The 12927-nt window shown below is 36.1% G+C and overlaps 1 protein-coding gene across 1 annotated transcript in view; it reads right to left on the bottom strand.

Annotated features, from left to right (window-relative positions):
* The window catches only part of LOC123683139, a 95490-nt gene that overhangs the window by 36035 nt on the left and 46528 nt on the right, over nucleotides 1–12927 (bottom strand). The window contains exons 2-3 of the mRNA XM_045622037.1: nucleotides 9226–9270; nucleotides 1819–1871 (exon numbers count right to left, since the gene is read on the bottom strand). Of these exons, the coding sequence (XP_045477993.1) occupies nucleotides 1819–1871; nucleotides 9226–9259 (87 nt within the window). The 5' untranslated portion in view covers nucleotides 9260–9270. The remainder of the gene's footprint in view (nucleotides 1–1818; nucleotides 1872–9225; nucleotides 9271–12927) is intronic.

Here is a 12927-nt window from a genome sequence, read left to right as displayed (position 1 = left end):
ATGAATATACAAGTTGTGAGTTTGAATATTCAGTAAGTTTTCTGAGCTTTAAGGCACTAATGAAGAAAAATTGTATTGTAACGTACATCTAGATTTATATTATAATAATTTAGTTATTCAATTCATTTTGTGTAATTGTATTTCTGAACAAAAAAGGATATATCAAAAATATATCCGATAATATAGGTTTCGGCCCAATGATATCAAAATTTTAATATTAAATTTAAATTGCCATTTCTAGAAGCCGATAATTCGATGACCACTTGACTGGTACGTGAGAAATAGGGGTATTCTTTTTATTGAATTAAAGGTTCTTCAATATTTTTTATTATTTTATTTCAGTTCAGGCGAAAAAACAGCTATGATTTACTAAACACAACCTAGTGTTTAATGGATTCGATCTTTGATAAAAATTCATTATAGATGAAATGAAACAATGTAATCTCTACTAGTGTTTCGATGTTGGCGACCAATATCTTGCGAATATAATAATATTATGAGATCTAGAATCTACAATTCCGAGGTAAGACATTCTTAATGAATCACCCTGTATACCTTATTCAACAATCCACTATTTCCCTTCATAAAATCAATTTAATTCCGGGTAAAACGGTATTACAAGTAGAGGTACATCGAATTCTCGAATTCAAACCCGGTTTCCGAATGGATCAGAAAGATCTCCATTTTGGCTCGCATCAATCCGCTTAAGGTCTTCCACCATCTCTCCCATTCAAACCCGCTCAATTGTCGAATTTAATGACAATTAAAAGCGCAAGCAAAATGGAGGAATCGAATTGTCAGCAGAGTAATCCCCCTCCCTCAAAACTATTGGGGAGACCTGTCTGCTCGTTCCAGGTCATAGTGTCCTTATAATTGGAGACGCAGAGTTCAGAACAAAATTTATATTGTGCAGTATTCTGTGAGGGAGGGAGTTCTTTCCTCTTCTTCGAGTATCAAGTCAGATTTTCATACTTTCAGAAGTACTTGAAAATTTCGTTCGAAACGAATTGCAAGTTTCTCCTGTTGGTTCATAATTCCCGACTATTGAACCTCTGGAATCGTCTGAAGGAAAAGTTTTAACCCTCTTTTAGATTTTCAGTTCTCTTTTCGAGTATTTGAATCTGAAAATAGGATAGGAGGATTTTTTTTGTTGAGGTTTGGAGATTTTCTCTTGAAGCCAACTTGTTCAATTTATTATAAATTTATAAGGTGTGCCACGGATAGTTCAAGAAAGAAAATGAGAACAAGAATTTCCTGCAAACATGGATCAAAACTATTTTGTTTTTTGGAGAATTGACTAGTTTTTTTCAGTAACTGCAGCCTGTATCGAAAGAAATTGTGGTCTATTTGAACATCCCCCTTATTTTGATAGATATCCCTCATATTTCAATAAAATTTCTAAGTATTCCTTTCTCGATGAAAAATCAAATGTTACCATGCTTTAGGCCGATTTCAAAACGAACAACGATTGTGAAAACTTGGAAATGTTTAATATAAAGTAGAAGGAGAAGGAGAGGAGTCCAAGGAGAATCACAATAACATATCTGACATTTTTAGGAATGGAGAAATTTCATGAAATTGAGATGTAGGAAGTAAAGAAACGAGCTGATGTTAAAATGAATATGCATGCAAAATTCCCAGCGGTTTCGTACTCAGACACCTGCAATGAACGCTCGAGCGCATATTCATTATCCTGCATGATATTATTTCTACATGAGGACATTCCACAGTAAGTCATGTGTAGATAATCTACATGTTAGCAAATATTTCATTTAATTCGGTCAACATTACGAGGGAATTCTTATAATATCTACTTACTTGTGTGGATGCATCAAAATGGTTAAGAACAACTCGAGAGTTCCCAAGGTATCCTGCAAGAAAAAAAAAACGTTGTTAATATGCAGAATTATTGTGAAGATCTTAGTAAGTATTATTTTCACACTAAATGAATCGAAACTTACAACTTAAAATTTAAGCTTTTTTATAATGAAGATTATTCACTCAATAACAATAAGGGAACTAGTTTACCTCATTCATCCAGAAAAAAAAACCAAAGTGGTTAGCCAATTGAAATGTCTCTGATAGAATGAGAGAAAGGTCTATTTTTGAATTGATTACTTTCAAGTTTGAACCTTTGTTTGAGGATTGAAAACTTTCTCTTTCTCTTAAACTTTCTCAGTTAACATTTTAGAATTTACAAAAGCCCTATAAAGGCAGGGGTTTCTACTGACACCCCGAGGAATTGTGGTATTGAAGGAAATGAAAAATCCGATGAATTTGCGAAAACGGCATCAAGGTTAGCACCTGTTGATCCTAAGCTCTTCTGTGGGCTCAGAAAAGCCTAATATAAGGCACTGTCCAACAATGGAAGGGGGACAATAGAAAACCATCTGGAGAAACACTCCGGGCCTTGCTCTGGAAAAAACATTTGTGGTGTTTTCACCGACCAATATCAGGAAGCTTCTAAAGCTACCACGAGCTGAGCTTCAGGTAATGGTGGGACTGCTGACAGGACACTGTCAGTGCAAATACTTTTTGTACTGCATGGGTAAGTCAGCAGATGAGAACTGCAGGCTCTGTGAAAAGGAAGTAGAAACAGCCGAAACAGCCTAAGGACTACTCACATAGGAAAGTCAGTTCTGAATACTCAAGCAGTAATAGCTCCTAAGGATGTCGGCCTCCCTGGGTTTGTATGAATAGGTAGGGTTAAGAACAAAATATCAAATTGGTCGCATTTCCCAGAAGACTAACAGAGCCACAACGACATACTTATGCAGTGAATAATAATAATAATGTAGAAAAGCCAATATTCCAATGAAAAAGTTCGTATATTCACAGTCTGAGGTCCAGAGCTTTTTTCAGGAAACAATAAGAGCTATTCACATGAATTTTGCTACAAAATCATTTGATAGATCCTCTTGCGCCACATAGCTCTACAATATGATCCAATATGAAGGAAAAAAAATTAGGAAATCAAATTTCAAAAAATGCATATCAACATAACTTGACTCAATGAAATCGTGAAAGATTAAACCTGTATTACCATGTTTGTATTAATAACAATGCTCCGTATAACATAGTCCTATCAAGCTCCAATAGTTTCGGCGATATGAATTTTTTCTATATACCACTGAATATTTGGGTATATTCAATTTTTCGAATCGAAAATATACCATGTTACTCAATAAATCCCGGGCCCTGGCACACAGATGACACTGTCAATGCCATACTCCTTTTTTTCGTTTGTACCAAGCTTCAGAAGATGTCAAAATTTTCAAACATAGAGTTGAGTCTGTATCCAGATGTTGGAGGCTAAGTGACGCTACATTTGTTGTTGTTTCAAAAACGTTGTTGGATCGATTGAATGAAGAAATTAAGAACCAACTTCCTCAAACGTAAAAGACAAAAATTTCACCAAGACAACGATCCTCGTTAATGAAAAGCATGGTCAAATTGAACAGTTTATATATTGGACTTATTGGGTGAAATGTGAGTTGATTCATGACCGAACAGATTCGAGAAAAATTTAAAGTGAATACAAAAAAATTAATCCAAACAAATTCACAGGAGTTTTGCCAAAAATTTTGAATTAAGATTGAATAGTTTGATGATGATTATTTTTGAATTCGTATATAATTCGTTATTCAAATTCAAACACAATTTCAAAAGCGAATTTTGAGTTGAAGCCTGAAAAAAATTGACCTACCATCTTCTTTTATAAACGGAAAAATGAATGTATAATGATCTTCTATCGATTTGAGCTACAACATAAAGGTAAGATATTAAAATTGAGTTTCATAATTTTTTAATTAACGGATTAATTAACGTAGCTCAACAAAGCGTCTAATTTCGCTTCTACTTTAATGAAAGCTACCGTGAAAAGAACGAAGGTATCCGCAGAAAACAATTAGTTTCAACTGACGGTAGCTCCTACTCCAGGAAGATATCACAATGGAACGAACTAGGGCTTGTAACTTGATTAACCTCTTCTTCGTTAATTGTCCAAAGACCCAAATCTGGAGATATAAAAGCGCAATGGGCGAAGAAAGAACCGCAAATAACCTGATTTGTTACCAGGGCCGTCATTAGGGGTGAAACAGTGAAGCGACTGTTTCAGGCGCTTCTTTTCGATGGGCGGGAATTTAGCCCAGTTTGTGGACGCCCTTTCATATTTCTCAAAAAATATAGTCTCGATTCTTAAAAACAACATGGGGTTGATCCGCTGTGCTGCGTTTATCAACATTCCCTGCAATGAAAATCTCCAAATCATGTTTACTAAGTCGCCTGTTCAATAAATAACACATGACAACCCAACCAATATAAGCAGCATTGCCTATTACCCTAATTGAATGAGGGATGGAATGTAATTCACAATGACGAAAAACAACACTTCGAATTCTTCGTGGAAGTTGTTTACACATTCAACATATGGAAAATTCCTACGATTCTGAATTCGAAAGTAGTTACTGATAAATGCTAAATGTTTTCAGCGGAATATTTGTTTTTAATCCCATTTAGTTTTCGAAGCTTTGCATGCCTTACCGCCCTTTGTATCTTGTGGTGTGATAGGTAATCTTTCATCGATCGTATGTGATCGATTGTGAATGTGAGATTCAGATGTATTACTCACGCATTGTTCATCGGAGTCGAAGGAATTTATTGTAAGTAAAAATGTATGAAAAAGAAGGAAACCCAGTTGAAACGACTTTAGAAAGAAACGATTAGCAAAATCGCTTGAGCAATCAAAAATAGCGAATTATCATCGAGGCAGGTGATGTTTTTGTTGGGGCCAAAATTTCTCGCGCCGGCCCTTTTTGTTACCATGAGAGCTCTTCCCTCACAATTTTTATTCTTCGAACACGGTTGGCGCTCCTGATGAAGTGGATGAAAATTCAGATATTCTCCCTTTTAGAGCAAACAATTAGACTGGAATTAATGGAAATCTATGGTTTCCTCCTGGCACTTAATGAATTTATTCATGGCTCGTGAATTTATTCATCGTTTTCCGATCGATCGTATAAATTATATCGAGCCTTTATTTCACAAAGTTCGATTTCTATGTCCTTTGGGATATAAGTTATGGGCCATAGAAGATAGGAATTCAAAGGAATCTTCTGTGCGGTTGGGAGAGACCTGAGGATATGAAATACCTTCTAATAAAAGTTTGATGATATTATTTCCTTCTCCCATCCTAACGACTCGACCTTCGATTCTGCATTCTGGGTCTCGTTAGAAGTTTATTTATATTTCTTTCCTAGAGATGAAAGGAATGAGGCATCATCCATCTCTTCAGGGTGAGCTTCAAAGGAACTTTGAATGTGCTTTAACATATTTATATAGTCTAGAGATAACTCAAAGATTGAAAAATAATAGTGTTTGAAAGAAGCATCATAAGATGTATCGAATTCAGGTTGACAAAATATATTCCTTATATCAAGTCTTTCATCATTCCAACCTTCGCCTAAAGGGATGAGTGTCCCTTGAAATTGGATACAGAATAGGGGTATAGAAGTACTTTGAAAATATATCTTGAGACACCTGAATCCTTTTGTGTGTAGGTAACTAGCCAAATGTTGAAGATTTACATCAATTGTACTGATTCACGACGAAACGATGTAACAGTTTCCTCTGTAATGATCAACAAAGTTAACTTCAAGAGTGGTACGTATACTAAAACACCGCTCTTTCACTTTTCACTAGTTTTTTTGTATGAAAATTTAGTTTTGCTTTCGAGGTAGGGCATCCAAAGTTTAAGCTGTTTTAAAGAACCAATGATAAAATATGAAGAGACCGTCAGCAAACTGGACCGAATTGCCAACCCTCAAATATTAGGCATATTGAAAAGTCCCCGGTCAGATGCACAGATGGCGGTGCTAGTAATAAATCCATATCATTTTTAGTTGGTATTAACCTTCAAACGATACGTTTCAAAATTTGACAGCAGTCCGACCATAATTTTGTCAGATATTGCGATGTGAGTGTAGCTACTTTTGTTATTTGAAAAAAGATGGAAAAAAAAGAATTTCATGAGCTGATAAATATTGCTTTTTGAAGGGAAAAAATACAGTTGAAGCAAAATCTTGGCTTGATGAAGAGTTTCCGGGGTCTGCACCAGGAAAACAACCATCATTGATTGGTATGCTAAGTTTAAACGTGATGAAATGAGCACCGAAAACGACGAAAGCAGTGGACTCCCAAAATGGGGAAAAAGGGAAATCAAAAAAGTTCACAAAATAATTTTGAATGACCGTAAAGTGAAGTTGATCGAAATAGCAGACATTGTGAAGATATCATGTGAACGTGTACATTATATCATTCACGAATATTTGTACATGAGAAAGCTGTGTGCAGAATGGGTGCCGCGCGAGCTCACAATCGATCAAAAGCAACAACGTGTTGATGATTCTGAGCAGTGTTTGCAGCTGTTTAAGTGCAATAAAACTGAAATTTGAGTCGATATGCAACAATGAATGAAACATAGCTCCATCATTCCACTCCGGAGTCCAATCGTAAGTTAGATAAGTGGACTGCACACGATGAAACGTATACAAAGCGAGGAAAAACACAGCAGTCAGCTGGCAAGTTTATGGCATCAGTATTCTGGGATATGCATAGTTTAATATTCATTGATTACCTCCAAAAGGGCCAGGCCATCAACAGCGATTATTATATAGCGTTATTGGATCGCTTAAAGAATGAAATCGTTAAAAACTGCCCCATTTGAAGAGAAAAAGGTGTTGTTTAATCAAGACAATGCACCGTGTCACAAATCAATGAAAATAATGGCAAAATTGCATTAATTGGCTTCGAATTGCTTCTGCATCTACGGTATTCGCTAGATCTGGCCCCCAGTGACTTTTTCCTGTTCTCAGACCTCAAAAGAATGCTCGCTTGAAAGAATTTCAGCGCCAATGAAGAAGTAATCGCCGAAACTGAGGCCTATTTTGAAGCGAAAGACAAATCGAACTACAAAAATGGTATCAAAAAGTTGGAAGATCGCTATAATCGCTGTTTCGCCCTTGAAGGCAACTATGTTTGATAATAAAATCGAATTTTGCCAAATAATGTGCTTTACTATGGTAGACCGGGGACTTTTCAATTGGCCTGTTAGAGGTGACTGAAACGGTGGCTTCACTGACGCCAGCCCTGGCTGTACTTGACATAATTGTCATAAGTCGTCGTTTGATGTGTTCAACACGAGACGCATCATCGTTCAACATCACACATTCATGAATAATCCATGCACAAAGCTAATCAACAAGCTCAATTTCACTGTTAAATGAAACAAAACCCCCGCCTCCTACCCTTACAACGCCACCTACATTTCAAAGATAACATCCGGAACACATCCGCAGACCACAGAAAAAAATTCGCGGCTCCATCAATCATACGTATCTTTAATTAAAGCTCGTAAAGCCGTCGGTGGCAGAGACGGAGCATCGAATAAAGCTTATGACGTGTCAGTGGCAGGAACATAGAGCTCGCGGTTGGTGAGGTTTGGACCTTGTTCGGTGTTATTTAATGGGGGGTGCTGACGAGAGAAATTTTGGTATGTGGCCAACGAAAAGTTCAAAACCGTATATAAACCTTGAGGGTCTGTATTTTCTGCTAGTATGTTGAGTGGGTTGGCGGCGAATCTATGTCGATGTTCATTATGGCGTAATGAGTTTAGTTTTCCTGCTGCAAGCGATAAATTGGGTTTTCAGTTGATAATGACAAACTTGGATTCGCTATCTGGAGAAGTTTTGTCCGCAATTACCCTCTGAGATTACTTTGAAACTGAAAAAAAATTCATGGGAAATGTGGACGGTGTGAAAGAAACAGTAATTGTTAAATAAGGAATGGTTTGGTCTTGAGAGTGGAAAAATAGCTTAAGTTTTCACGATAGTGTTTCCACGTTATGACATCATTGCAAACGTCATCATACATATTGCAATGCTTATTTCCACTTTGGTATCTACTACAACCTAGACAGCATGAGAAAGGCTGAAAACATCTATAACTTCTGCTTTCTGCACTTGATTGCCCAATATTGGATTTTTTCTATTATATGGCCTGAATTGGCTAACGCGTATGATACAATTGTAAGAGTTTATTCAGCGATGATTCGAGTTTGAGCGTGTTTAGGAAATTTTTTTCGATTCTTCTTTTTCAATCTTTTAGCATCTGGTGACCGAGACAGAACATTTTTTCAACATTGTTGCTAATCTGAGGAGATTTTTCTAAATCTCGAAATCTTCCAGTAATCGTTGTCTGTATTTTTGGAGAACTTGGTTAGCTCTTTTGAAAACGATTCTTTGTCCCCTAAGTTTGACCCCTATATCATCAAGGGTAAGTCTTTAGAAAAGGAGAGTCGTCAAGGATTTGTAATTCTTTCAAGGTTTTTTGTTTTACTCAATTTTATGTATGTACCTCTTCTTTGGAGACTAATGTACTGTGGAATTCAACAAAGATTTTTGGGTTTCATTGTTAAAGTCGACTAGAGACTTTCGGATATATACAAACCGGTAGCAGATCAATAATTGACATGTAAAACTATAGTATAACTGTTGCATTTATGCAACAGTTACGTAGTACATAGTAACCTACACACGATTATACTATATTTATACATAGTACCCTAATCTTTTAGGCCTAATTTTGTGACTCTATAGTTTAGTATAGAGTAAGTAACTACCTTAACTCTACATTTTTAATCATCTTAATGCTACCCTAATCTTCAGGCCTAATTTTTCTACACTATATTGAAGTATAGAGATAGTAGATATAATTAAGTTAAAAATGTAGAGTTAGAGTAGTAAGATTCAAGATATGAATAGATATGGTTGAATTTTTAGGTGAAGAAGAACTGATTAACATAAAAAGTTTCCGTTCTCTTTATAACCTCCTTTTCCCTTGTTTCATAAAGATTGACAAAATCAACTTTATATTTGATAATTTGAAAAATAAGTAATCAGGTACTCAAATTACCTGGTAATACATACCACTCAATCAAACCAAATTTAATCAAAATAGGATCAGAAATGTTGAAGTTGTTCAAAGTGGTCCAAATTTTGTGAGACGAAGTTCTTGGATTTGAACCCAAAATTCTTTTCATACCAAAGGTATTCAAAAAGCTTTCCCTGCCTTCGGTAGACTAAGAAGCTATAGGTTATTGTTCAAAATATAATACTATTGCACTAGTTACTAGTCCAATAACTTCTACATGAAAAAACTTTCACCCACCTGTATGGTCCAATGTTTCTCTGCGTGGGTTCATTCTAGAAGGAACTGAAACAAAAAAACAATATCTGTTAGAGAATGAGACCATAATTAATATTATATCATCAAATATGAAAAGGAAAATCGAAAATTTGCATAATAACACCGCCGAGAAACCTCGATATAATGAATAAAATAAGCACAAAGCAATATAATGATGTTTACGCCATTAAATCCATAAATCAAAAACCACTGAATATAATATGATTGATGTGAAATCAAAAACCTTTCAATCATGTTTGATATTCGAGCCAATATTCCATTTATCTTCAACCTTTTCCTCTGAATGCCAAAATCCACCCCTCAAGAACGAAAAAAAAAAACGATGTTTTGAGGTTAGTCATAGAATATAAACAATTCACCTTTTCATTCGTAACTCCTAAAACATCTCCAAATGAATTATATCCCGAACATTAGAATCAAGTAGAACTGATGAAAATATAGGAGGAAACGGAAACAGAGGACATATTTCAATTTTATGGTAGGAACAATAACGTTGAAACGACTTTCGCCGCTTTATATTATCGAATTTCAACATAATAGCAACTTCTGTGTGAATGGTCTCGGACTCATTGCTCTATTTCCGCCTACATCTTGTGGAAGTGGCAACTTGGCGAGTATAGTTTCGACGTTGGGTTCTGCGGGAACACAGAGCCTCGCCGCGTATTAATTATCTTTTTCTTTCGAAAGTGTGGCCTCGAAATTTACAATTGGAACCTTCTCTGTTATTATTCACGCTGAGTTTCCCGTTCGTTCAAGAATGGTATGATATCAATTGGAGGGGAGTTTTGTTCGACGTTTGTTCTTATTTAAATGATGTTGCTTGAAAAAACATGTTGATGAAGCTAATTATTTTCTTGGCTTAACTATGACTTCGTTGTGGAAATGATTCTAGTCAGAAATGTGAAGTGGATTACATTCTGACAGTCAGGCCGCAATCAAAGCATTGAGCTCACATATTATAGGTTCTAAGATATCAGCATGCTTAGAGAGCAGGCTCAACAGAGACTGCTCTGTATCAACTGACTGAAGCCGTCCAAAGTACTCTGAATAACAAGGAGATAACAACGAGTCTTCCTAGACATATCTGGAACCTTTGATAACAGATCATGTGTATTGGTGAGAGGCACCCAAAGGTGAGAGGTGAACACAACCATTATTAAATGTATGTACAAAATACTGAAGACGATAATTGCTGAGATACAGGTGGGTTATCAAACACCTTGTGCAATTTGATATAGGAGGACCTCATTATTATTGAACAATGGTGCTTGTCAATGGGGCTCAGCATTAATCCATCCAAGACTACAGTTATTCCATTCACTCGGAATAGGAAATTTCCAGCTATGAAATCTCTAAATGGGGATATCTTAGAGTCAAATATCTGGTAATAACCCTGAGTAGTAAGCTTCTCAAGGTAAGCATATCAAGGTTACTGCTAACAAAGCTACAAAGGCCTTGATGTTGTGCAGAAATCTGGCTGGTAAGACTTGGGGATGTAACCCAAAAATACTCAGATGGATGTACGTCATTAGTATGAGAGCAATAATAACTTATGAAGCAACAGTTTGGCATGTCAGAGCAAGTCAAAACATCACAAGGAGAACCCTCAATATAATACGAAGGTTAGCCTGTGTTTTCATCAATGGAGGTATGAGAAGGTGCCCAACTAGGAAATTGGAGATAATTACAGATCTCACATCTTTTTATCTGGCTGTAGATAGAGTACCCCATGAGACCATTCTAAGACTATCCAGGGAAGGTACCAGAAATGAGGGAACTGGGAATCCGAGAGCCTCCCTGATCAATTATTACCATCAGCAAACCTTCCCAGTGACGGGATGATCAAGAAAACAAGCATCGAGAAAACCTTTACTACGATACTGAGTAGAGAAGAAGATTGTGAAAGGGAGTCCACAATCCAAGTTCTCAAAAAAAACCATAAAATGGTATACACACTGTTCTAAAATCACGACGGTGACTGGTGCTGCAGTATTCGGGAGTGGCATTGAAATGATTAGGATGTTGTCTAAGTGTCTTTCAAGCAATAGAAAGATTTGTGGAAATTAACCAAATGAGAAACTATCAGAAATTTGATATAGCGATACAATCTGATAGTCAGACTTCAATTAACGCATTTAGCTCACATTCTAAGATGGTCTTGATGTGTAGCAGGAATCTCAATTAAATAGGTAAAAATAACAAGGTCTGTTTAGTCTGGGTGCCCGATCACAACGGAATCAAAGGAAATGAAGAGGCCAGAAAAGGAGCACAAATTTCTTTCATTGGCCGAGAACCTTACTATGGTATAAATGTATCTACAAGAAAGAGTTTCAGGAAAAAGAAAAAACCGAAAAAGAAAATCTGCCAGAATCTATCAGGATTGAATAATTCCAAAGAGTCTCTTCGAAACTTTGATACTGCGAGATCTAACCAGTATCTGGATCTTAGCAACAATATGTTACTTCTCCTCACTGAATTCCTTATGGGGATTGTCTCCTCAGGAAGCACCTTATGAGAATGGGTCTAGCTGCAAAAGACTAGTGCTAATTCTGGGGAGAAGGAAGAAACTCCAAATCTTTTGGTGACTAAATGCCTCACCATCGCTAGCCAACACAAAAAGTGCTCAAATCAAGAGACTTGAAGAAGCGAATAAATAACCACCTTGAAGCCATCCTGGAGTAGTTCATTAGGACTCTGGAACTGGACTTCGTTCTTCTCTCTTATAATTTCTTTGAATTGAACAGAAGCCTATTGCACCAAACTACTTTGCATTCTTTCAAATTTGAAGAAAAAAATAAATTTGTTGAATAATTTCTGATTTGTTGCTTTAGCTTTCATTTGGTGCAACAGGTCTAAGCATTTCTCAATGAGTATTATTATATTCATTGTATTCAAAATGCTAAGGTTTGCCTTTCGTTCAAAGTAAATTATTTGAGAAATGTAATGTGCTAAATTAATAAAAAGTTGCAACAGATCCTTCCTTTTTATTTTATAAGAATATTCTCACAAAGAATGAGTGAACCATCTGTACACGATTCGTTGAGCCTACATTCAGGCGAGATCTGTAATAAAGTATTCATCCAATTCGAGCAGCATAAAGAACTGCTCTGTTCTTTTCGTGTTTCCCAGCTAATGAGACTGTTCTATTCCGTTTTTAGATTACGCTTAACATAATTGTTTTAGTGAACTCCGGATGCTATTGAATGGACTTGGAGAGATATTAATTTTGCTGTCATAGTCAAACAATTGCAGTGTATAATCAAAAAATTATGATAGTTGTTAAAAACAGTTGCTCTCATTAGAAAGGTCTGGCTTCGAAAAGAAATTTGGTTTTGGTGTATATGCTCAAATTTTTTATATGTTGAGGATATGAAATGTCTTCATTGCATCACCGCTCTGAATTCGACCGTTTGAATTATACAGGGTGCTAAAATAACTGGCCATTGTGAATACATTCTTTCGAATTTATAGACCAAATCGAGTATGCGTCGATTTTTCATACACTTTATTGAAGTCCACTATAGAGAAAAGTGATTCCTGCACGCAAAAAATATATTCAGGGTGAGGAAAAAGATATCAAGTTCTTCAGTGTTTTTCAAAAAATTAAGCGGTGGAATTTTATTTATTTTCAGAATCCTCGGAAGCTCGATTGGTTGGAGCATC

The sequence above is a fragment of the Harmonia axyridis genome, chromosome 6, assembly GCF_914767665.1.
Source record: "Harmonia axyridis chromosome 6, icHarAxyr1.1, whole genome shotgun sequence".
NCBI classification, from domain to species: domain Eukaryota; kingdom Metazoa; phylum Arthropoda; class Insecta; order Coleoptera; family Coccinellidae; genus Harmonia; species Harmonia axyridis.
This window is presented reverse-complemented; position numbering and strand designations above follow the sequence as displayed.